Consider the following 23,463-nt stretch of genomic DNA (forward strand, 5'->3'; position numbering starts at 1 on the left):
ATAAAGGCCCTTCATCAAAACTGGAAGAAATTACGGATGAACAACATTTAAAAAGGATTAGAACAAATGGAAGGGGGAGATCTTTAATTTTTCTCATGCTTCCTATTGTCTCGTGTTAATATCACTTCAACCGTTTAACATACGAACATACGAATTAAGAGCAGGAATAGGCCATTCGGCCCCTCGAGCCTGCTCTGCCATTTGATAAGATCATGGCTGATCTGATTGTGACCTCAACCCTACTTTCCTGTCTACCTACTATAATCTTTGACTCCCTTGTTAATCAGGAATCTGTCTAACCCAGCCTTAAAAATATTCAATGACCCTGCCTCCATCGCTCTCTGGGGAAGGGAGTTCCACAGACTCATGATCCTCTGAGAAAAAAATTTCCCCTCATCTCCGTCTTAAATGGGAGACCCCTTATTTTTGAACTGTGGCCCCTAGTTCTAGTCTCTCCCACAAGGGGGAAACATCCCCTCAGCATCTACCCCTTCTAGTCCCCTCAGGATCTTATATGTTTCAATAAGATCACCTCTCATTCTTCTAAACTCCAATGTATACAGGCCCAACTTGTCCAACCTTTCCTCATAAGATAACCCCCTCATCCCAGGAATCAATCGAGTGAACCTTCTCTGAACCACCTCCAAAGCAATTATGTCCTTTCTTAAATAAGGAGACCAAAACGGCGCACAGTATCCTAGATGTGGTCTCACCAATGCCCTGTACAACTGTAGCAAAACATCTCTATTTTTATATTCCATTCCCCTTGCAATAAATTACAGCATTCCATTTGCCTTCCTAATCACTTCTTGTACCTGCTTACTAACTTTTTGTGATTCATGTACTAGGACATCCAGATCCCTCTGTGCCTCAGAGTTCTGCAGTCTCTCTCCATTTAAATAATATACTGCTTTTCTATTCCTCTTGCCAAAATGGACAAGTTCACATTTTCCCACATTATACTCCTTCTGCCAAATTTTTGTCCACTCACTTTACCTATCTGTATCCCTTTGCAGACTCTTTATGTCCTCTTCACAACTTACTTTCCGATCTACCTTTGTGTCATCAGCAAATTTAGCAACCATACATTCGGTCCCTTCATCCAAGTCATTGATATCGATTGTAAATAGTTGAGGCCCAAGCACTGATCCCTGTGACACTCTACTCATTACATCTTGCCAACCTGAAAATGACCCTACTCTCTGTTTCCTGTTAGCTAACCAATCCTTTATCCATGCTAATATGTTATCCCCTACATTATGAGCTCTTATTTTGTGTAGTAGCCTTTGATGTGGCACCTTATCAAAAGCCTTCTGGCAATCTAAGTATACCACATCCACAGGATCCCCTTTTATCCACGTTGCTTGGTACTTCCTCAAAGAATCATCTCCTAGTTTCCATTTAAGCACTTTACAGGTTACTCTACTTCTTCCCTTTGTGTGTTTGTGTTTTTTCCCTTCCTCCTTCTCTTTATGTTCTTTTTTAAAAGCAGTTCATCTGTAATTTTTTCCCGTCCAGATGAAGGGTCTATTCTTAAACATTAATTTGTCTGTTCTCTCCACTGCTGAATAACCTGTTGAGTGTTTCCAGCATATTCTATTTCTTGTTTCAGATTTCAAGTATTTATACTCTTTGCTTTTTGTTTATACCTCTTCATTATTCTTAAAACTTGGAATTATAGATTTTTACAACATAGGAGGCTATTTGTCCTATTGAGTAGTGATAATGGGGGACCTCAATTATTCCCATTTTGACTGGGAGAAAAAAACTGTAATGGCAAGGAGGGGGAGGAATTCCTGAAATGCGTACAGGAGAAGTTTCTTGATCAGTATGTTTCCAGCCCAACGAGGAAGGAAGCAGTGCTGGATCTAGTCCAGGGAAATGAAATGGAGCATGTTTTAGTGGGAGACCATGGGAAACAGTGATCATAGGGGAAGTGAAAAAGGAAATAAGAGGGGCAAAGAGAGAGTATGAGAATAGACTGCCAGCCAACATAAAAGGGAATTCAAAAGTCTTCTACAGGCATGTAAACAGTAAACGGGTAGTAAGAGGCGGGTGGGACCAATGAGGGACCATAAAGGAGATCTACTCATGGAGGCAGTGGGGATGGCTGAGGTACTAAATAAGTACTTTGCATCTGTCTTTGCCAAGGAAGAAGATGCTGCCAGAGTCTCAGTAAGGAAGATATAGTTGAGATACTGGATGGGCTAAAAATTGATAAAGAGGAGGTACTAGATAGGCTAGCTGTACTTAAAGTAGATAAGTCACCCGGTCCAGATGGGATGCCTCCGAGGTTGCTGATGGAATTAAGGGTGGAAATTGCGGAGGTACTGGCCATAATCTTCCAAACATCCTTAGATATGGGGGTGGTGCCAGAGGACTGGAGAATTGCAAATGTTACACCCTTCTTCAAAAAAGGATGTAACGATAAACCCAGCAACTATAGGTCAGTCAGTTTAACCTCAGTGATAGGGAAACTTTTAGAAACAATAATCCAGGACAGAATTAACCGTCACTTGAACGAGTGTGGATTGATTAGGGAAAGTCAGCAAGGATTTGTTAAAGGCAAATCGTCTTTAACTAACCTGATAGTTTTTTGATGAGGTAACAGAGAGGGTAGATGAGGGTAATGCAGTTGATGTGGTGTTCTGGACTTTCAAAAGGCGTTTGATAAAGTGCCACATATTAGGCTTATCAAGATTGTGGCCCATGGAATAAAGGGGGCAGTAGCAACATGGATACAGAATTGGCTAAGTGACAGGAAACAGAGAGTAGTGGTGAACAGTTGTTTCTCAGACTGGAGGGAGGTGTTCAGTGGTGTTCCCCAGGAGTTGGTGTTGGGACCACTGCTTTTCTTGATATATATTAATGATTTGGGTGTACAGGGCACAATTTCCAAATTTGCAGATGACATAAAACTTGGAAGGGTAGTAAACAGTGAGGAGGATAGTGATAGACTTCAGGAGGATATAGACAGGCTGGTGGCATGGGCGGACACGTGGCAGATGAATTTTAACGCAGAAAAATGGGAAATACATCAGTAGGAAGAACGAGGAGAGGCAATATAAATTAGAGGGCACAAAACTAAAAGGAGTACAGGAACAGAGAGACCTGGGGGAGTATGTGCACAAATCGTTGAAGGTGTCAGGGCAGGTTGGGAAAGCGGTTAAAAAAGCATACAGGTTCCTGGGCTTTATAAATCGAGGCATAGAGTATAAAAGTATGGAAGTTATGATGAACCTTTGTAAAACACTGGTTCGGCCACAACTGGAGTATTGTGTCCAGTTCTGGGCACTGCACTTTAGGAAAGATGTGAAGGCTTTAGAGAGGGTGCAGAAGAGATTTACTAGAATGATTCCAGGGATGAGGGACTTCGCTTACGTGGATAGACTGGAGAAGCTGGGGTTGTTCTCTTTGGAACAGAGACAGTTGTGAGAAGATTTGATAGAGGTATTCAAAATCATGAAGGGTCTTGACAGAGTAGATAGAGAGAAACTATTCTCTTTGGCGGAAGGGTCAAGAACCAGAGGACATAGATTTAAGGCGATTGGCAAAATTGACATGAGGTGACATGAGGAAAAACTTTTTTACACTGCAAGTGGTTAGGATCTGGAATGCACTGCCTGAGGTGGCGGTGAGGCAGATTCAATCATGGCCTTCAAAAGGGAACTGGTTAAGTAGTTGAAAGGAAAAAATTTGCAGGGCTACGGGGATAGGGCGGGGGAGTGGGAATAGCTGGATTGCTCTTGCTTATAGCCAGCATGGACTCGATGGTTCCGAATGGCCTCCTTCCGTGTTGTAACCTTTCTATGATTCTATGGGCACATAGGAACAGCAGTAGGCCATTTAGTTCCTCGAGCCTATTCTGCCATTCAATTAGATCATGGCTGATCTGTATCTTAATTGCATTTACCCTGCTTGGTTCTGTAACCCTTAGTGCCCTCATCTAACAAAAATCTATCAATCTCAGTATTGAAATTTTCAATTGATCCCCAGCCTCAACAGCTTTTTGGGATAGAGAGAGTTCCAGATTTATAGAATCGTAGAAAGTTACTGCAAGGAAGGAGGCCATTCGGCCGAAAAAGAGCTATCCAGCTTAATCCCACTTTCCAGCACTTAGTCCGTAGTTTTGTAGGTTACGGCACTTCAAGTGCACATCCAAGTACTTTTTAAATGAGTTGAGGGTATTTGCCTCTACCACCCTTTCAGGCAGTGAGTTCCAGACCCCACCACCCTCTGGGTAAAAATTTTTCTCCTCGGCCCCCCTCTAATCCTTCTACCAATTACTTTAACTCTATGCCCCCTGGTCACTGACCCCTCTGCTAAGGGAAATAGGTCCTCCCTATCTACTCTATCTAGGCCCCTCATAATTTTATATACCTCAATTAAATCTCCCCTCAGCCTCCTTTGTTCCAAAGAAAACAAACCCAGCCTATCCACTCTTTCCTCATAGCTAAAATTCTCCAGTCCTGGAAACATCCTCGTAAATCTCCTCAGTACCCTCCCTAGTGCAATCGCATCTTTCCTGTAATGTGACCAGAACTGTACGCAGTACTCAAGCTGTGGCCTAACCAGTGTTTTATACAGTTCTAGCATAACCTCCCTGCTCTTGTATTCTATGCCTCGGCTAATAAAGGAAAGTATCCCGTATGCCATTTTAACCACCTGTCTTGCTACCTTCAGGGATCTGTGGACATGCACTCCAAGGTCACTTTGTTCCTCTATACCTCTCAGAATGCTCCCATTTATTGTGTACTCCCTTGCCTTGTTTGCCCTCCCCAGATGCATTACCTCGCTCTTCTCTGGATTCAATTCCATTTGCTACTTTTCTCCCCACGGTCCATTGATATATTCCTGTAGTCTACAACTTTCCTTCTCACTATCAACCACACGACCAATTTTTGTATCATCTGCAAACTTCTTGATGAAGCCCCCCACATTCAAGTCCAAATCATTAATATATACCACAAAAAGCAGGCGACCTAGTACTGAGCCTTGCGGAACCCCACTGGAAACAGCCTTCCAGTTGCAAAAACACCCGTCAACCATTACCCTTTGCTTCCTGCCACTGAGCCAATTTTGGATATAACTAGCCACATTCCCTTGAATCCCATGGGCTTTTACTTTTTTGACCAGTCTGCCATGTGGGACCTTGTCAAAAGCCTTGCTAACATCCGAGTACCCTACATCAAACGCGTTACCCTCATCGACCCTTCTTGTTACCTCAAAAAATTCAATCAAGTTAGTCAGACATGCCCTTCGCATAACAAATCCACGATGACTCTCCTTGTTTAACCTGTGCCTTTCTAAATGACAATTTATGCTGTCCCTCAGAATTGATTCCAATAATTTGCCCACCACTGAGGTTAGACTGGCTGACCTATAATTACTCGGCCTATCTCTTTCTCCCTTTTTAAATAACGGTACAATGTTAGCAGTCTTCCAATCCTCTGGCACCGCGCCTGTAGCCAGGGAGGATGGGAAAATGATGGTCAGAGCCTCCACTATTTCCTCCCTTGCTTCTCTTAACAGCCTGGGATACATTTCATCCAGGCCTGACAACTTATCTACTTTCAAAGATGCTAAACCCTTCTACCCTTTGTGTGAAGAAGTGTTTTTTGACATCCCTGAACGGCCTAGCTGTAATTTTAAGGTTATACTCCCTTGTTCTGGACTCACACTAAAGGAAATAGTTTCTATCTACCCTATCAAACCCCTTTAATTATCAAACACTTCAATTAGATCACCCTTTAATCTTCTATATTCAAGGAAATACAAACCTAGTGTATGCAAGCTACCCTTGCACTTGAACCCTTTTAGCCCCAGCCTCTGCCTTCACAAAGGAGGACACACATAACCTGCCAGGAATGCCAGGGAACCAAGGGTCTAGTGTGAGGGAGGAACTGAAGGTAACCAGTATTAGTAAAAAAAATAGTGCTAGGGAAATTAATGGGGCCAAAGGCTGACAAATCCCCAGGGCCTGATAATCTACATCCCAGAGTACTAAAGGAAGTGGCCCTGGAAATAGTGATCATCTTCCAAAATTCTAGACTCTGGAACAGTTCCTATGGATTGGAGGGTGGAAAATGTAACCCCACTATTTAAAAAAGGAGGGAGAAAAAAACCAGGGAATTACAGACCAGTTAGCCTAACATCAGTAGTGGGGAAAATGCTAGAGTCTATTATAAAGGATGTGATAACAGAACACTTGGAGGGCATTAACGGGATTGGACAAAGTCAGCATGGGTTTATGAAAGGGAAATCATGCTTAACAAATCGACTGGAGTTTTTTGAGGATGTAACTAGTGGAATAGATAGGGGAGAACCAGTGGATGTGGTGTATTTGGATTTTCAGAAGGCTTTTGATAAGGTCCCACACAAGAGGTTAGTGTGCAAAATTAAAGCACATGGGATTGGGGGGAATATACTGGCATGGATTGAGAATTGGTTGACAGACTGGAAACAGAGAGAAGGAATAAACGGGTCTTTTTCCGGGTGGCAGGCAGTGACTAGTGGAGTACCACAGGGATCAGTGCTTGGGCCCCAGCTATTCACAATATATATCAATGATTTGGATGAGGGAACTAAATGTAACATTTCCAAGTTTGCAGACGACACAAAGCTGGGGTGGAATGTGAGCTGTGAGGAGGATGCAAAGAGGCTCCAATGTGATTTAGACAAGTTGGGTGAGTGGGCAAGAACATGGTAGATGCAGTATAACAGGATAATGCACGATAAATGTGAGGTTATCCACTTTGGTTGTAAAAACAGAAAGGCAGATTAATATCTGAATGGTGATAGATTGGGAAAAGGGGAGGTGCAACGAGATCTGGGTGTCCCAGTAGCTGAAAGCGAGCATTCAGGTGCAGCAAGCAGTTGGGAAGGCAAATGGTATGTTGGCGTTCATTGCAAGAGGATTTGAGTACAGGAGCAGGAATGTCGTACTGCAGTTGTACGGGGCCTTGGCCAGACAACATCTGGAGTATTGTGTGCAGTTTTGGTCTCCTTATCTGAGGAATGATGTCCTTGCCATGGAGGGAGTGTAACGAAGGTTTACCAGACTGATTCCTGGGATGGCAGGACTGATGTATGAGGAGAGATTGGGCCGACTAGGCCTATATTCACTGGAGTTTAGAAGAATGAGAGGTGATCTCATCGAAACATATAAAATTCTAACAGAACTAGACAGATGCAGGGAGGATGTTCCCAATGGCTGGGGAGTCCAGAACCAGGGGTCACACACTCAGGATACGGGGTATGCCATTTAGAACCGAGATGAGGAGAAATTTCTTCACTCAGAGGATGGTGAACCTGTGGAATTCTCTACCACAGAAGGTGGTGGCGGCCAAGTCATTAGATGTATTCACAAGGAGATAGATGTATTTCTTAATGCTAAAGGGATCAAGGGATATGGGAAAAAGCGGGAACAGGGTACTGAGTGGGACGATCAGCCATGATAATTTAGAATGGTGGAGCAGGCCCAAAGGGCTGAATGGCCTACTCTTACTCCTATTTTCTATGTTTCTATGTATCATTCTGGTGAATCTGCGCTGCACCCCCTCCAAGACCAATATATCCTTCCTGAGGTGCGGGGCCCAGAACTGAATGCCGTACTCCAGATGGGGTCTAACCAGAGCTCTGTGCAGCTGTAACATAACATCCATTTTTGCATTCCAGCCCTCGAGATAAAGGCCAACATTCCATCAGCCTTTTAAAATATTTTTTGTGCCTGTCCACTAGCTTTTAGTGATTTCTGTACTTGGACCCCTAAATCTCTCTGCTCATCCACAATTCCTGGATGCACACCATTTAGAAAATATTCTGATCTATCTTTCTTAGGTCCAAAGTGGATGACCTCACACTTTCCCACATTGATAGATTAAGTGAGTGGGCAAAAATGTGGCAGATGGAGTTCAATGTCCCCTTGCAACTTTCTACTCCCATCTACACTATTTACTGTGCCACCTAACTTAGTGTTGTCAGCAAAATTAGATATACGGCTCTCCCTTCATCCAAGTCATTTATAAATATAGTGAAAAGCTGTGGCCCCACACCACTAGTCACATCCTGCCAATTTTAAGTATAAACCCATTATCCATAATCTCTTTCTCCTACCTCCTAGCCAATTCCCTATTAAAGCCAATAGGTTACCTCCAATTCCATGTGCTCTCATTTTTGTTAACAGTCTCTTATCTGGAAACTTGTCGAATACCTTCTGGAAGTCTATATAAATAACATCCATAGACACTCCCTTACCTACTGCATTGGGTTTAGAATATCAAGACCAATCAAAGGTGACGATACTCAACTGGAAGAAGGCTCCTTTCAGTGAGTTGAAAAGGGATCTGGGTGGGGCCAATTAGGGACCAAAAAGGAAATTATCTTGTGGAGGCAGAGGGCATGGCTGAGATACTAAATGAGTACTTTGCATCTGCCTTCACTAAAGAAGAAGATGCTGCTAATGTCCTAGTAAGGAAGAGGGAGTAGAGAAATTAGATAGGATTAAATTAGATAAAGAGGAGGTACTTCAAAGGTTGGCAGCGCTCAAAGTAGGAAAGTCACCTAGTTGGGATGGGATGTATCCCAGGTTGCCGAGGGAAGTAAGCGTGGAAATAGCAGAGACTCTGGCAGAATCTTTCAATTCTCACTAGATGTGTGGGCGGTGCCTGAGGACTGGAGGAATGCAAATGTTACATCCTGTTCAAAAAAGGGGAGAGGGATAAACCCGGCATCCACAGGCCTATCAGCCTTACGTTGGTGTTGGGGAACTATAGGGACCATAATCTGGGACAAAATTAATTGTCACTTGGAAGAACATGGATTAATAAATGACAGCCAGCATAAATTTGTGAGAGGCAAATCGTGTCTGACAAACTTGATTGAGTTCTTCGATGAAGTTACGGAGAGGGTCGATGAAGGCAGTGCAGTTGATGTATATATGGACTGTTAAACGGTGTTTGACAAAGTACCACATAATAGACTTCTTAGCAAAATTAAAGCCCATGGGATTAGAGGGGCAGTTGCTGTGTGGATGCAAAATTGGCTACGTGACAGAAAACAGAGAATAGTGATGAACGGTTGTTTTCCGGACTGGAGGGAAGTATGCAGTGGTGTTCCCCAGGGGTCGAGGTTGAGACCACTGCTCTTTACTTCAATACTGAGAGATAGGATAAACTGTCACTTGGAAAGGCATGGTTTAATCAGGTATAGTCAGCATGGATTTGTTCAGGGAAGGTCATGCCTTACAAGTCTGATTGAATTCTTTGAGGAAGTGACAAGGAGGATTGATGAGGGTAGTGCAGTGGATGTTGTCGATATGGATTTTAGTAATTGTAAACAATTTTACAACACCAAGTTATAGTCCAGCAATTTTATTTTAAATTCACAAGCTTTCGGAGGCTTCCTCCTTCGTCAGGTGAACGATGTGAAAACGATTTTAGTAAGGCATTTGACAAGGTCCCACTTGGCAGACTGGTCAGAAAGATAAAAGCCCATGGGATACAGGGAAATGTAGCGAATTGAATCCAAAATTGGCTCAGTAACAGGAAACAAAGGGTAAAAGTTGATAGATGTCTTTGCGAATGGAAATCTGTTTCCAGTGGTGTGCCACAGGGCTCAGTGTTGGGTCCCTTGCTGTACGTGGTATATATTAATGATTTGGACTTGAATGTAGGGGGCATGATTGGCAAATTTGCAGACGACACAAAAATTGGCCATGTAGTTGATAGTGAAGAGGATAGCTGTAGACTCCAAGAAGATATCAATGGGTTGGTGGAGTGGGTAGAAAAGTGGCAAATGGAGTTCAACCCGGAAAAGTGTGAGGTAATGCACTTAGGGAGGGCCAACAGTAAAAGGGAATACGCAGTAAACGGGAATATATTGAGGGGTAGAGGAAGTGAGAGACCTTGGAGTGCATGTGCAGAGGTCCCTGAAGGTGGCAGTACAGGTAGATAAGGTTGTGAAGAAGGCATACGGAATGCTCTCTGTTATTAGCCGAGGTATAGAATACAAAAGCAGGGATGTAATGATGGAACTGTATAAAACGCTGGTAAGGCCACAGCTGGAGTATTGTGCGCAGTTCTGGTCACCACATTACAGGAAGGACGTAATTGCTTTGGAGAGAGTGCAGAGAAGATTTACAAGAATGTTGCCAGGGCTTGAAAATTGCAGCTACAAGGAGAGATTGGATAGGCTGGGGTTGTTTTCCTTGGAGCAGAGGAGGCTGAGGGGAGACTTGATTGAGGTGTACAAAATTATATGGGGCCCAGATAGAATAGACAGGAAGTACCTGTTTCCCCTAGCGGAGAGTTCAAGAACTAGAGGACACAGATTTAAGCTGATTGGCGGAAGGATTAGAGGGGACATGAGGAAACTTTTTTACCCAGAGGGTGGTGGGTGTATGGAATTCGCTGCCCGAATTGGTGGTAGAGGCAGGGGCCCTCAACTCTTTTAAAAAGTACCTGGACCTGCACCTAAAGTGCTGTAAGCTGCAGGGTTACGGAACGGGTGCTGGAAGGTGGGATTAGAATGGGCACCTGGTTGTTCTTCGAGCCGGCACGCACACTTCTGTGCTGTATCTTTTCCATGGTTCTATGGTATTGATAGATTGGAAAAGGGAGAAACTGTTTCCGCTGGCAGGTGGGTCGGTAACCAGAGGACACATATTTAGGATAATTAGCAAAAGCACCAGGAGAGAGATGAGAAATTATTTTATGCAACAAGTTGTTATGATCTGGAATGCACTGCCTGAAAAGGTGGTGGAAACAGATTCAATAATAACTTTCAAAAGGTATTTGGAAAAATACTTGAAACGGAGAAATGTAGAGGGCTATGGGAAAAGAGCAGGGGAGTGGGACTAATTGTATAGCTCTTTCAAAGAGCCGGCAAAGACACGATGGGCCGAATGGCCTCCTTCTATGCTGTATTATTTTGTGATATTTGAAGTTGAGTTTGGGCTTGACACTGAGGTTGTGCACTCGTAGGTTCAGCCAGCAAGTTGCTATAGAATGGAATGGAATCGGGGTTCAGAGTTCTTTGTCTTGCCAATCTTAAGTTACGGAAAGTTCTAGCTCGCACTGAACTTGATATTGAATATGCCAGCAGACAGCACAGTTGCAGTACTGGACATGAGGGTGGTAGAGGTGGGTGCTATTGGCATACATGTGGAAGCTGACCCTTGATTATGAATAAATGTCTTTTGAGGGCGGAAAGGAACTTTAGAGACATATTCACTGTATTTAAGTGCTAGATTTTTTCAGTGGCTAAAATTCTTATCTCCATCTCTAATGTGTTTCACATTTCTGTTCTGCAGATGTTGATGCAAGGTTTGGAAAAAGTAGAGACTGGCCTAACTAAATATGGCAGTTTTAACAGCATTTTTATTAATTAGGATATATTTAGGGAATGTTCCCTAATGCGACTAGCGCCTTTTACATAATATAACGTCCAAGGCACTTCACAGGAGTGTTAGCAAACACAAATTTGACACACAAGGAGATGTTAGGACAGGTGACCAAAAGCTTAGTCAAATCAGTATTTACAGTAGAAAAAGAGGATAGCATGCCGGAAATCCCAAGAAAACTAATATTGAATCGGGGACAGGGACTCGATAAAATTAACATAAGTAAAGCAACAGTAATGAAGAAAATAATAGCACTGAAGAGTGACAAATCCCCAGGACCAGATGGTTTCCATCCCAGGGTTTTAAAGGAAGTAGGTGAGCACATTGCAGATGCCCTAAGTATAATCTTTCAAAGTTCTCTAGATTCAGGAACTGTCCCTCGAGATTGGAAAATTGCACGTCACTCCGCTTTTTAAGAAAGGAGAGAGAGGGAAACCGGGGAATTATAGACCAGTTAGTCTGACACCTGTTGTGGGGAAAATGCTGGAGTCTATAATTAAGGATAGGGTGACTGAACACCTCGAGAATTTTCAGTTAATCAGGGAGAGCCAGCATGGATTTATGAAAGGTAGGTCGTGCCTGACAAACCTGATTGAATTTTTTGAAGAGGTGACTAAAGTAGTGGACAGGGGAATGTCAATGGATGTTATTTATATGGACTTCCAGAAGGCATTTGATAAAGTCCCACATAAGAGACTGTTAGCTAAGTTAGAAGCCCATGGAATCGAGGGAAAAGTACGGACTTGGTTAGGAAATTGGCTGAGTGAAAGGCGACAGAGAGTAGGGATAATGGGTAAGTATTCACATTGGCAGGATTTTTTTTTTATTCGTTCACGGGATGTGGGCGAGGCCAGCATTTATTGCCCATCCCTAATTGCCCTCGAGAAGGTGGTGGTGAGCCGCCTTCTTGAACCGCTGCAGTCCGTGTGGTGACGGTTCTCCCACAGTGCTGTTAGGAAGGGAGTTCCAGGATTTTGACCCAGTGACAATGAAGGAACGGCGATATATTTCCAAGTCGGGATGGTGTGTGACTTGGAGGGGAACGTGCAGGTGGTGTTGTTCCCATGCGCCTGCTGCTCTCGTCCTTCTAGGTGGTAGAGGTGGCGGGTTTGGGAGGTGCTGTCGAAGAAGCCTTGGCGAGTTGCTGCAGTGCATCCTGTGGATGGTGCACACTGCAGCCACAGTGCGCCGGTGGTGAAGGGAGTGAATGTTTAGGGTGGTGGATGGGGTGCCAATCAAGCGGGCTGCTTTATCTTGGATGGTGTCGAGCTTCTTGAGTGTTGTTGGAGCTGCACTCATCCAGGCAAGTGGAGAGTATTCCATCACACTCCTGACTTGTGCCTTGTAGATGGTGGAAAGGCTTTGGGGAGTCAGGAGGTGAGTCACTCGCCGCAGAATACCCAGCCTCTGACCTGCTCTCGTAGCCACAGTATTTATATGGCTGGTCCAGTTAAGTTTCTGGTCAGTGGTGACCCCCAGGATGTTGATGGTGGGGGATTCGGCGATGGTAATGCCGTTGAATGTCAAGGGGAGGTGGTTAGACTCTCTCGTGTTGGAGATGGTCATTGCCTGGCACTTATCTGGCGCAAATGTTACTTGCCACTTATGAGCCCAAGCCTGGATGTTGTCCAGGTCTTGCTGCATGCAGGCTCGGACTGCTTCATTATCTGAGGGGTTGCGAATGGAACTGAACACTGTGCAGTCATCAGCGAACATCCCCATTTCTGACCTTATGATGGAGGGAAGGTCATTGATGAAGCAGCTGAAGATGGTTGGGCCTGGGACACTGCCCTGAGGAACTCCTGCAGCAATGCCCTGGGGCTGAGATGCTTGGCCTCCAACAACCACTACCATCTTCCTTTGTGCTAGGTATGACTCCAGCCACTGGAGAGTTTTCCCCCTGAATCCCATTGACTTCAATTTTACTAGGGCTCCTTGGTGCCACACTCGGTCAAATGCTGCCTTGATGTCAAGGGCAGTCACTCTCACCTCTAGTGGAGATCCGCAGGGGTCTGTCTTGGGACCTCAATTATTCACAATATTTATTAACGACTTAGATGAAGGCATAGTAAGTCTCATATCTAAGTTTGCCGATGACACAAAGATTGGTGGCATTGTAAGCAGTGTAGATGAAAACATAAAATTACAAAGCGATATTGATAGATTAGGTGAATGGGCAAAATTGTGGCAAATGGAATTCAATGTAGACAAATGTGAGGTCATCTACTTTGGATCAAAAAAGGATAGAACAGGGTACTTTCTAAATGGTAAAAAGTTAAAAACAGTGGATGTCCAAAGGGACTTAGGGGTTCAGGTACATAGATCATTGAAGTGTCATGAACAGGTGCAGAAAATAATCAAGAAGGCTAATGGAATGCTGGCCTTTATATCTGGAGGACTTGAGTACAAGGGGGCAGAAGTTATGCTGCAGCTATACAAAACCCTGGTTAGACCGCACCTGGAGTACTGTGAGCAGTTCTGGGCACCGCACCTTCGGAAGGACATATTGGCCTTGGAGGCAGTGCAGCTTAGGTTTACAAGAATGATACCCGGACTTCAAGGGTTAAGTAACGAGGAGAGATTACACAAATTGGGGTTGTATTCTCTCGAGTTTTGAAGTTTAAGGGGTGATCTGATCGAAGTTTATAAGATATTAAGGGGAACAGATAGGGTGGATAGAGAGAAACTATTTCCGCTGTTTGGGGATTTTAGGAGTAGGGGCACAGTCTAAAAATTAGCCAGACCTTTCAGGAGCGAGATTAGAAAACATTTCTACACACAAAGGGTTGTAGAAGTTTGGAACTCTCTTCCGCAAACGGCAATTGATACTAGCTCAATTGCTAAATTTAAATGTGAGATCGATAGCTTTTTGGCAACCAAAGGTATTAAGGGATATGGGCCAAAGGCAGGTATATGGAGTTAGATCACAGATCAGCCATGATCTTATCAAATGGCGGAGCAGGCACGAGGGGCTGAATGGCCTACTCCTGTTCCTATATTCCTATGTTCCTATGTTTTAAGGAGTGCTCTTAAAGGAGAAGTGATGTGGAGATGCCGGTGATGGACTGGGGTGCACAAATGTAAGGAATCTTACAACACCAGGTTATAGTCCAACAGTTTTATTTGAAAATCACAAGCTTTCGGAGATTATCTCCTTCGCCAGGTGAGTGAGTGAATGAGAGGTTCTCAAATCGCATATCTTATATTAGGCTGGGAATCAAAGGTGTCGTTGGTGTTCAGGCAGGTTAGCCACGGAAAACAGTATGTCCCAGTACACTGAATACACAAGGGTCAAATTACACAGACAAGGAGAGAAAGAGACCCGAAAGGCAGAGAGAGAGAGAGAATGTCCCGTTGTATTAAAAACAGATAACTTTTTTTTCCCGCTGGTGGGGTTACGTGTAGCGTGACATGAACCCAAGATCCCGGTTGAGGCCGTCCTCATGGGTGTGGAACTTGGCTATCAATTTCTGCTCGACGATTTTGCGTTGTCGTGTGTCTCGAAGGCCGCCTTGGAGAATACTGACCCGAAGATTGGTGGCTGAATGTCCTTGACTGCTAAAGTGTTCCCCGACTGGGAGGGAACCCTCCTGTCTGGCGATTGTTGCGCAACAATCAGGAGAGCAGGTTTCAGCAGCAGTTGAGCTGAGGAAGGAGCGGAGACAAGCGATGTTGGAGGTGAAAGTAGGTAGCCTTGGTGATGGAGAGGATATGGGGTCGGAAGCTCAGCTCCAGGTCAAATAGAGTCGGTGATTAGGGAATGGAGTTTGTGGTGGGGACTGAAGACAATGGCTTCGGTCTTCCTAATATTTAATTGGAGGAAATTTCTGCTCATCCAATACTGTATTTCAGAACAGCAGTATGACAAATCAGAGGCAGGAGAGGGGTTGAGACGTGGTCGTGAGGTAGAGCTGAGTGTCATCAACTTATATGTGGAACCTGATGTGTTTTCGGATGATGATACAGCTCATCTTACCACCCAAAGGATTACGGAACCATGGCAAGTAGATGGAAATAAGATGCAGATCAGCCATGATCTAATTGAATGGCGGAACATGCTCGAGGGGCTGAATGGTCTACTCCTGTTCCTTCCTACGTTCCCATATACCCTCCAGAGAACAGGAATGACTCATGCAGTGGTGAGTCTGACACCAAACCTCATGGTTGGGAAAGGATTGGGTTTAGTTTGTAGAGGCTACCTGCCTGCAAAATGGCTTCACTGATGGGCTAGTGGATTTAGATTGCCACTTAATTACAAATCAGTTAGTTATTAGGATTGTGATACTACAGAGCATCTTAATCCACAGTTCTAGTTCTGGCCAGTTTGATGCATTTACCTGGGCTGGATTTGATCAGATTTCAGTTGGATGTGAGATGGTATTAGGTATAAATTTGAGAGTTAAACTTTGAAGGTAATAGTCCCGATGATGCCCAGTTCAATCTTATGAATGGCAGTGGGATTCAGCAGGTTTCACAGCTAGGAATTTTTTCAACTACCTTTTTTTCTAAAAAGAATGTAAAACTGTGATGGCTGCAAATTAATAGTTTGCATTTAAAATGCTCTGAAGTACAGTCCATATCAACAGACCCCTACCCCCTGAACGGAGGTGAGAAGTTGTCAAATGTCGACAGTGTGAAGAGTTTACCAGGAGAGGGCGCCATAGAACACAAACATTTCTTTAAAGGGATATTCTTTGATGTAAGGTTCCACATTAGCTTTCTAGCATTCATACAAAAAATCCTAGTCCATTTTTTTAATATATATATTTAAAATATATAGTTAATTTTTTAGTAGCTGATCTCCAGGTCCAAGCCATGTGATGTTGAGGCTGAGAGCTCTGATTCGCAATGTTTCATTTCTCGCTTCCTGCTCCAGCGCTGAAGTCTCATATTTCCTCAGCCAGCCTCAGAAATGTGCTGGAAAATGGTGGCTCCAATTTTGAACAATAGCTATTGTGAGATTAATTTTAAACTTCCTTGAATATTATAAGGCCTCTTGGACCATTCCTTTAACCTTTAGACTGCGAACAGACTCTGGGAACTGAGTCTCCCTGGACTCGTGTTTGTTCACCAGCTCATGTACTAATATTTCAGCAACATCATTCAATGTCTGCAATAGCTTTGTTACTGTAATATCTGCCCTGGATTGCTAGCACAAACACTTAAAACAGTTTTAAGTGAACATTTTTTAAAAATCTAAACACTTCTCACCTTCTCTGCCCTTTAAATTGCATTCTCTCTCTGTCCTATTATTTTAACTTTAAAATTTTCTGTCTAATATAATATAACCTCATTTGTCTAATTTAACATTTTCCCCTTCTAAGTAATCTTAAAATACTTCTCTTAATTGACCATAAGACCATAAGAGATAGGAGCAGGAGTAGGCTATTTGGCCCTTCGAGCCTGCTCCGCCATTCAATGAGATCATGGCTGATCTGATTTTTGCTTCAACTCCACTTTCCTGCCTTTTCCCCATGTCCTTTGACTCCCTTGCTGATCAAAAATTTGTCTAACTCAGCCTTGAATGTATTCAATGACTCAGCCTCCACAGCTTTTTGGGGTAAAGAATTCCAAAGATTCACGACCCTCTGGGAGAAGAAATTCCTCCTCATTTCCGTCTTAAACAGGCGACCCCTATTCCAAATTGGTTTCTTCCTTCAACTCCCAGTCTATTTTGGAGATGTGAGGACCTTTAAAATTGGCTGCTTAGGTGGATTTTGTAGCAAATCAGATGCCAAAGTATTAAAAATTGACATGGCCGCAGGTACAATCATGTTAATCTTTTACACAAATGTGTTAAATCAGCCAGGGCTGCCACTGAGGTGCTAAAATTGTCAATTCCAAGAGGCCACTTGCAACCGGGTGAGATAACTTGCCGAGGTTAAGGTGAATAGTGCCTGCTTGATATATTTTCCTTGAGTTATCTTAGAATCATAGAATGGTTACAGCACAGAAGGAGGCCATTCGGCCCATTGAGCCTGTGCCGGCTCTCTGCAAGAGCAATCCGGCTAGCCCCGCTCCCCACCTTTTCCCAATAGCTCTGCAAATCTTTTTTCCTTCAAGTACTTATCCAATTCCCATTTGAAAGCCATGATTGAATCCGCCTCCATCACCCTTTCAGGCAGCGCATTCCAGATCATAACCACTCGCTGCGTAAAAACGTTTTTCCGCATGTTGCCTTTGGTTCTTTTGCCAATTACCTTAAATCTGTGTCCTCTGGTGCTCAACCCTTCTGCCAACGGGAACAGTTTCTCTTTATCTACTCTGTCTAGACCCCTTGTGATTTTGAATACCTCTATCAAATCTCCTCTCAACCTTCTCTGTTCTAAGGAGAACAACCCCAGCTTCTCCAGTCTATCCATGTAACTGAAGTCCCTCATCCCTGGAACTATTCTAGTAAATCTTTTCTGCACCCTCTCTAAGGCCTTCACATCCTTCCTAAAGTGCGGTGCCCAAAATTGGACGTAATACTCCAGTTGTGGCCGAACCAGTGTTTTATAAAGCTTAATCTTATCAAAGAACACATTGGCAGTTCCATATTGGGCATGCGAGTGTAATGGTTATGGTACTGGACTAGCAACCCAGAGGTTTTGAGTTCAAATCTCAAATGGCAAATTGTGAAATTGAATTTAATAAATCTGGTAACTTGTGGGCAAGCAGCAGAAAAAAATGAGTGATCGTTGTAAAAACCCAACTAGTTCACAAGTGACTCCAGTCCCACACTACATGATTGACTCTTAATGCCCTCTGAAGTGGTCGAGCAAGCCACTCGGCTCAGAAAACTGGGGATGGGCAATAAATGCGCCCTTACCAGTGTTACCAACATCTCGAGAACCAATTTTAACAAGGATATTTTGATTTTTGAGCTGTGTTGGAGTGCTTTAAATTGGTGCTGATCTCCTCTCTGGATGCAACTTCCAAGCTGTGTGCCTGGATATCTAGATGGACCTGACCCAGGACAGATTAGGTTGGTAAGCATGTTTAGAATTTAAACTTCAATTGAAAATAATTGATTTGGTTTCTGTAAAATTCATAAAATGAATATTTATTTGTAACTTTGAATTCCAGCATTACGAAGGAGAATTTTGCTTTGCTGAAAAATCACTTCAAAATTACATGGAATATTTTAGAATCATTGAACTTTATAGATATGTGTAGAACGTGAAATGACAAAACTCTGCTTCTGGTGTATTTGATAGTATTGAAAGAATTTATGTTGGTCCTTCCCCCCCCCCCCCCCCATGTGTACGTGTTGCTCTCTTTCCTTGTGTATACATGTTGCATAATTTTTTTACAAAAAGTCATTACACGACCAAAACAATTTTTCCTCCATTGGTTGGAATCCTTGTATTTTTACAAAAATACTCTTATTGCACCTAACTCTTTCTTATGATTCATTGTAGGAAGGATGTAATTGCACTAGAGAGGGTGCAGAGGAGATTTACGAGGATGTTGCCAGGACTGGAGAATTTTAGCTATGATGACAGATTGGATAGGCTGGGTTTATTTTCCTTGGAACAGAGGAGGCTGAGGTGTGATTTGATTGAGGTGTACAAAATTATGAGGGGCCTAGATAGAGTGGATAGGAAGGACCTATTTCCCTTGGTGGAGGGGGTGAGGTGAGAGTGACTGCCCTTGACATCAAGGCAGCATTTGACCGAGTGTGGCACCAAGGAGCCCTAGTAAAATTGAAGTCAATGGGAATCAGGGGGAAAACTCTCCAGTGGCTGGAGTCATACCTAGCACAAAGGAAGATGGTAGTGGTTGTTGGAGGCCAAGCATCTCAGCCCCAGGGCATTGCTGCAGGAGTTCCTCAGGGCAGTGTCCTAGGCCCAACCATCTTCAGCTGCTTCATCAATGACCTTCCCTCCATCATAAGGTCAGAAATGGGGATGTTCGCTGATGACTGCACAGTGTTCAGTTCCATTCGCAACCCCTCAGATAATGAAGCAGTCCGAGCCCGCATGCAGCAAGACCTGGACAACATCCAGGCTTGGGCTGATAAGTGGCAAGTAACATTCGCGCCAGGTAAGTGCCAGGCAATGACCATCTCCAACAAGAGAGAGTCTAACCACCTCCCCTTGACATTCAACGGCATTACCATCACCGAATCCCCCACCATCAACATCCTGGGGGTCACCATTGACCAGAAACTTAACTGGACCAGCCATATAAATACTATGGCTACGAGAGCAGGTCAGAGGCTGGGTATTCTGCGGCGAGTGACTCACCTCCTGACTCCCCAAAGCCTTTCCACCATCTACAAGGCACAAGTCAGGAGTGTGATGGAATACTCTCCACTTGCCTGGATGAGTGCAGCTCCAACAACACTCAAGAAGCTCGACACCATCCAAGATAAAGCAGCCCGCTTGATTGGCACCCCATCCACCACCCTAAACATTCACTCCCTTCACCACTGGCGCACTGTGGCTGCAGTGTGCACCATCCACAGGATGCACTGCAGCAACTCGCCAAGGCTTCTTCGACAGCACCTCCCAAACCCGCGACCTCTACCACCTAGAAGGACAAGGGCAGCAGGCGCATGGGAACAACACCACCTGCACGTTCCCCTCCAAGTCACACACCATCCCGACTTGGAAATATATTGCCGTTCCTTCATTGTCGCTGGGTCAAAATCCTGGAACTCCCTTCCTAACAGCACTGTGGGAGAACCGTCACCACACGGACTGCAGCGGTTCAAGAAGGCGGCTCACCATCACCTTCTCAAGGGCAATTAGGGATGGGCAATAAATGCCGGCCTTGCCAGCGACGCCCACATCCCGTGAACGAACAAAAAAAAAAAAAAATAACCGGGGGCATAGATTTAAAGTGATTGGTAGAAGGATTAGAGTGGAAATGAGGAAAAAAATTTTCACCCGGAGGGTGGTGGGGGTCTGGAACTCACTGCCTGAGAGGGTGGTAGAGGCAGAAACCCTCAACTCATTTAAAAAAAATACCTGGATGTGCACCTGAAGAGCCGTGACCTGCAGGGCTACAGACCAAATGTGGGAAAGTGGGATTAGGCTGGGTGACTCGTTTCTCAGCCGGCGCGGACACGTTGGGCCGAATGGACTCCTTCTGTGCTGTAAATTTTCTATGATTCTAAGTTTAATATGTGTTTGTTTAGGCAGATGATGAGCATTATATCCCAAGAGCTGTGCTCTTGGATTTGGAACCACGTGTGATCCATTCCATCCTGAATTCACCCTACGCCAACCTATACAACCCAGAGAATATCTACCTGTCGGAGCATGGTGGAGGTGCAGGCAACAACTGGGCCAGTGGCTACTCACAAGTAGGTATTGCTTAAAATGGTAACAAAACTTATACATAGAAGTTACAACAATCAGCCTAACCAGTTCACATCAGTTTTTAACTTCCACACAAGTAAATAGTTTCTAATCACATTTACTCACTCCTTTCCCATATCCCTTCATCCACCTATCCAATCTAGTCTTGAATGTTGACATAGTTTCTGCCTCAACCACTAACCCTGGAAGTGAATCTCACAGCCTCACCGCTCTCTGTGAAGCAGTTTTCCTGCCCTCTTCTAAATCTCTTGCATTTAATGTTGTATCTATGGTCCCTCGTTCCTGACCTCAACTACTGGAAACAGACTGCTATTTAGTCTGTCCTAGCCTTTCATATTTTTAAACCCTTCTATTATATCGCCCTGCAATCTGCATTGTTCTAATGAAAAAAGCCTTCCTTCCTATTTGTATTTCCTCATACCAGGCAGCATCCTAGTGAAATTGTATTGTACCCTCTCTAAAGTCTCCATATTCTTTCTATAGTGTGGAGCCCAATACTTCACACAGTATTCTAACTGAGATCTTATGGTTTTATGTCGGCTTATCATTACCTCTTGGCATTTATATTCTATATCTCGAGATAAAATTTATAATTCTATTAGCTTTTTCTTATAACGCTTTTCAACCTGAGGTGCTGCCTTTAATGTCCTGTGAATCTGTCCTCCCAAATCCCTCTGCGCTCCCACACACCAAGCCCACTTCCAGTCACAGTATCATTACTGCTGTTATTTTTGTACCAAAATGCATCACTTCACACTTACTGACATTCTATTCTATTTGTAGCCCATTCCCCAATCTTATCAATATCCCGTAGCAGTTTCCTTTTTTTAAGAAAAGAATTAACTATACCTCGCATCTTAGCAAATTTCAACACCATTCCCTTTAGGCCTATATCTAAATCTTTGATACACACAGTGAATAGAAGTGGCCCCAGAACTGAACCCTGTGGGACTACCCACTTCTAACCACTCTGAGAAACTGCCCTTAACTCCGACTTTCTTTTTCCCTTCTAAGCAATTCTTAATCCAGTTTGCTATCTTCCCCCTAATTCCATACCCCTTAATATTCTCTAGTAATCCCCCAAGTGAAACCATGTCAAAGGCTTTCCTAAAGTCCATGTACAACCATTGCTTTCCCTATCTACCGTGTCTGTTAACTCCTCGAAGAATTTCTATGATGTTGTCGAGCACAATTATCCCTTTTGAAATGTACGCTAACCCTAACCCTTATTTACAGTCTCACTTAAATTATTTTTGAGCAAATCTCAATGGCCTGAATTAATGAGTGGACACTTTTTAAGATTTGCCAACTAAATCATAAGATTCAAATGTTTCCTGTTGGTCCTAGCGTGCTACTAGCAATGTGGTACATGTACCCCGAGGTGGCACAATAATAGGTGGGTTTCATTTATTGGGGAAAAATAGTAAACTTTGTTCTTTTCCCCTCCAACCCACTCCATACGTCTCTTTGGTCCACTCTACTTCACTTCATGCCCATAACTCCTTGACCACTCTCCACAGTTCCCTTCTCAGACTTTTGAGATTCAGAGTGCACTACTGGGAGATGGGCTGTCCCAACCTCCACTGTACTCTGAAATTATCAATCTACATATTGACTCTGATGGGGAGGTTAGGCTGGTCCTGCCTCCCAGTAGTGTACTCTGTATATCTTGCATGTACTCTCTCTCAATTGCATGCAGTGGGTGCAGAGCCATTTTGTAGAGATAAATTTGTGGCAGGTATGTGTTTGTGGGGGAGGTGAGTGAGAGGCAGCAAGTGTCTCAAGCATGCTGTGCATCTCCAAAGATAAACGCTACAAAAAGCATAAGATTCTCATCCACAGAAAGCTGTAGTTCCAAGTCCCACAGTATCTGTTGAGCAGCAGGTGTTTTGATGCAATATATAGTAATTACAGTGCACTCAGAGGAGTCCTTTATAATGTATTATACACATGGATTTCTCTTCCCCCACAATGTTTTTGTGGGTCAATGGGTTGCACAGTTCTCTGAATTGCATGATGTATTATACATCTGATGGAGCCCACCAGATAGGTTGGATGTGTCATGTTTGCTTGGCACCCACCCAGCCTGTGGTTTGTAAGTGGGTGTGCCTGACTTTTATGGTCAGCTCCCTTGTGACAGAAGTACTTTATTTTTAAAAGTTATGGTTAAGTCTTTTTTTTGCTTTGAATAGGGTGAGAAAATCCATGAGGATATTTTTGATATTATTGACCGAGAGGCTGATGGCAGTGACAGTTTGGAGGTGAGTCCTATGCTTTGAATCAGTTTTTAGATATCTCTATTGAACTTTATATACAATAGTTAGCAATAAGCTGTGTGGTTTACCTGTAATCACCACACCAGTTACCTGTTTCAACATTTCAGTCAAACCAATTAATTCTGTTCTTGAATTCTTTAAAAACAGGACCAAAGGGACAGGTGGTGTGTGTTTAGGGGTGGCTGTCGTTTTGTAAACGCTAGTCTGTATTATGATTGAAATGTATAGGGCCTCCACCCGGGTTAACTGGAAATTTCCGCTTCAAAGCCAGTAAACCTATGACACAGTAACTAAAATAGGGCAAAATTGCCATTTGTTGATTCATCTGTCAGTTGGCGCTGGGCAAACAAACACTGAGCTAACTCTCTAAACATATTAAAAATGGTAGGTTACCCTTGGGTTTATCACGTGTTCTCTAACAGAAGCTTGATCCTTCTGATCTCAAGGCCTACAAGCACATCCTGCCTTCAGTTGC

At 43.6% G+C, this 23,463-nt stretch overlaps 1 protein-coding gene across 1 annotated transcript in view; it reads left to right on the forward strand.

The window, feature by feature from the left end:
• The window catches only part of tubg1 (tubulin, gamma 1), a 66,438-nt gene that overhangs the window by 22,140 nt on the left and 20,835 nt on the right, over window positions 1–23,463 (forward strand). The window contains exons 3-4 of the mRNA XM_067969296.1: window positions 20,529–20,696; window positions 22,905–22,973. Coding sequence (XP_067825397.1) covers window positions 20,529–20,696; window positions 22,905–22,973 — 237 coding nt within the window. The remainder of the gene's footprint in view (window positions 1–20,528; window positions 20,697–22,904; window positions 22,974–23,463) is intronic.

Source organism: Heptranchias perlo, chromosome 30 (assembly GCF_035084215.1).
Source record: "Heptranchias perlo isolate sHepPer1 chromosome 30, sHepPer1.hap1, whole genome shotgun sequence".
Lineage (NCBI taxonomy): Eukaryota > Metazoa > Chordata > Chondrichthyes > Hexanchiformes > Hexanchidae > Heptranchias > Heptranchias perlo.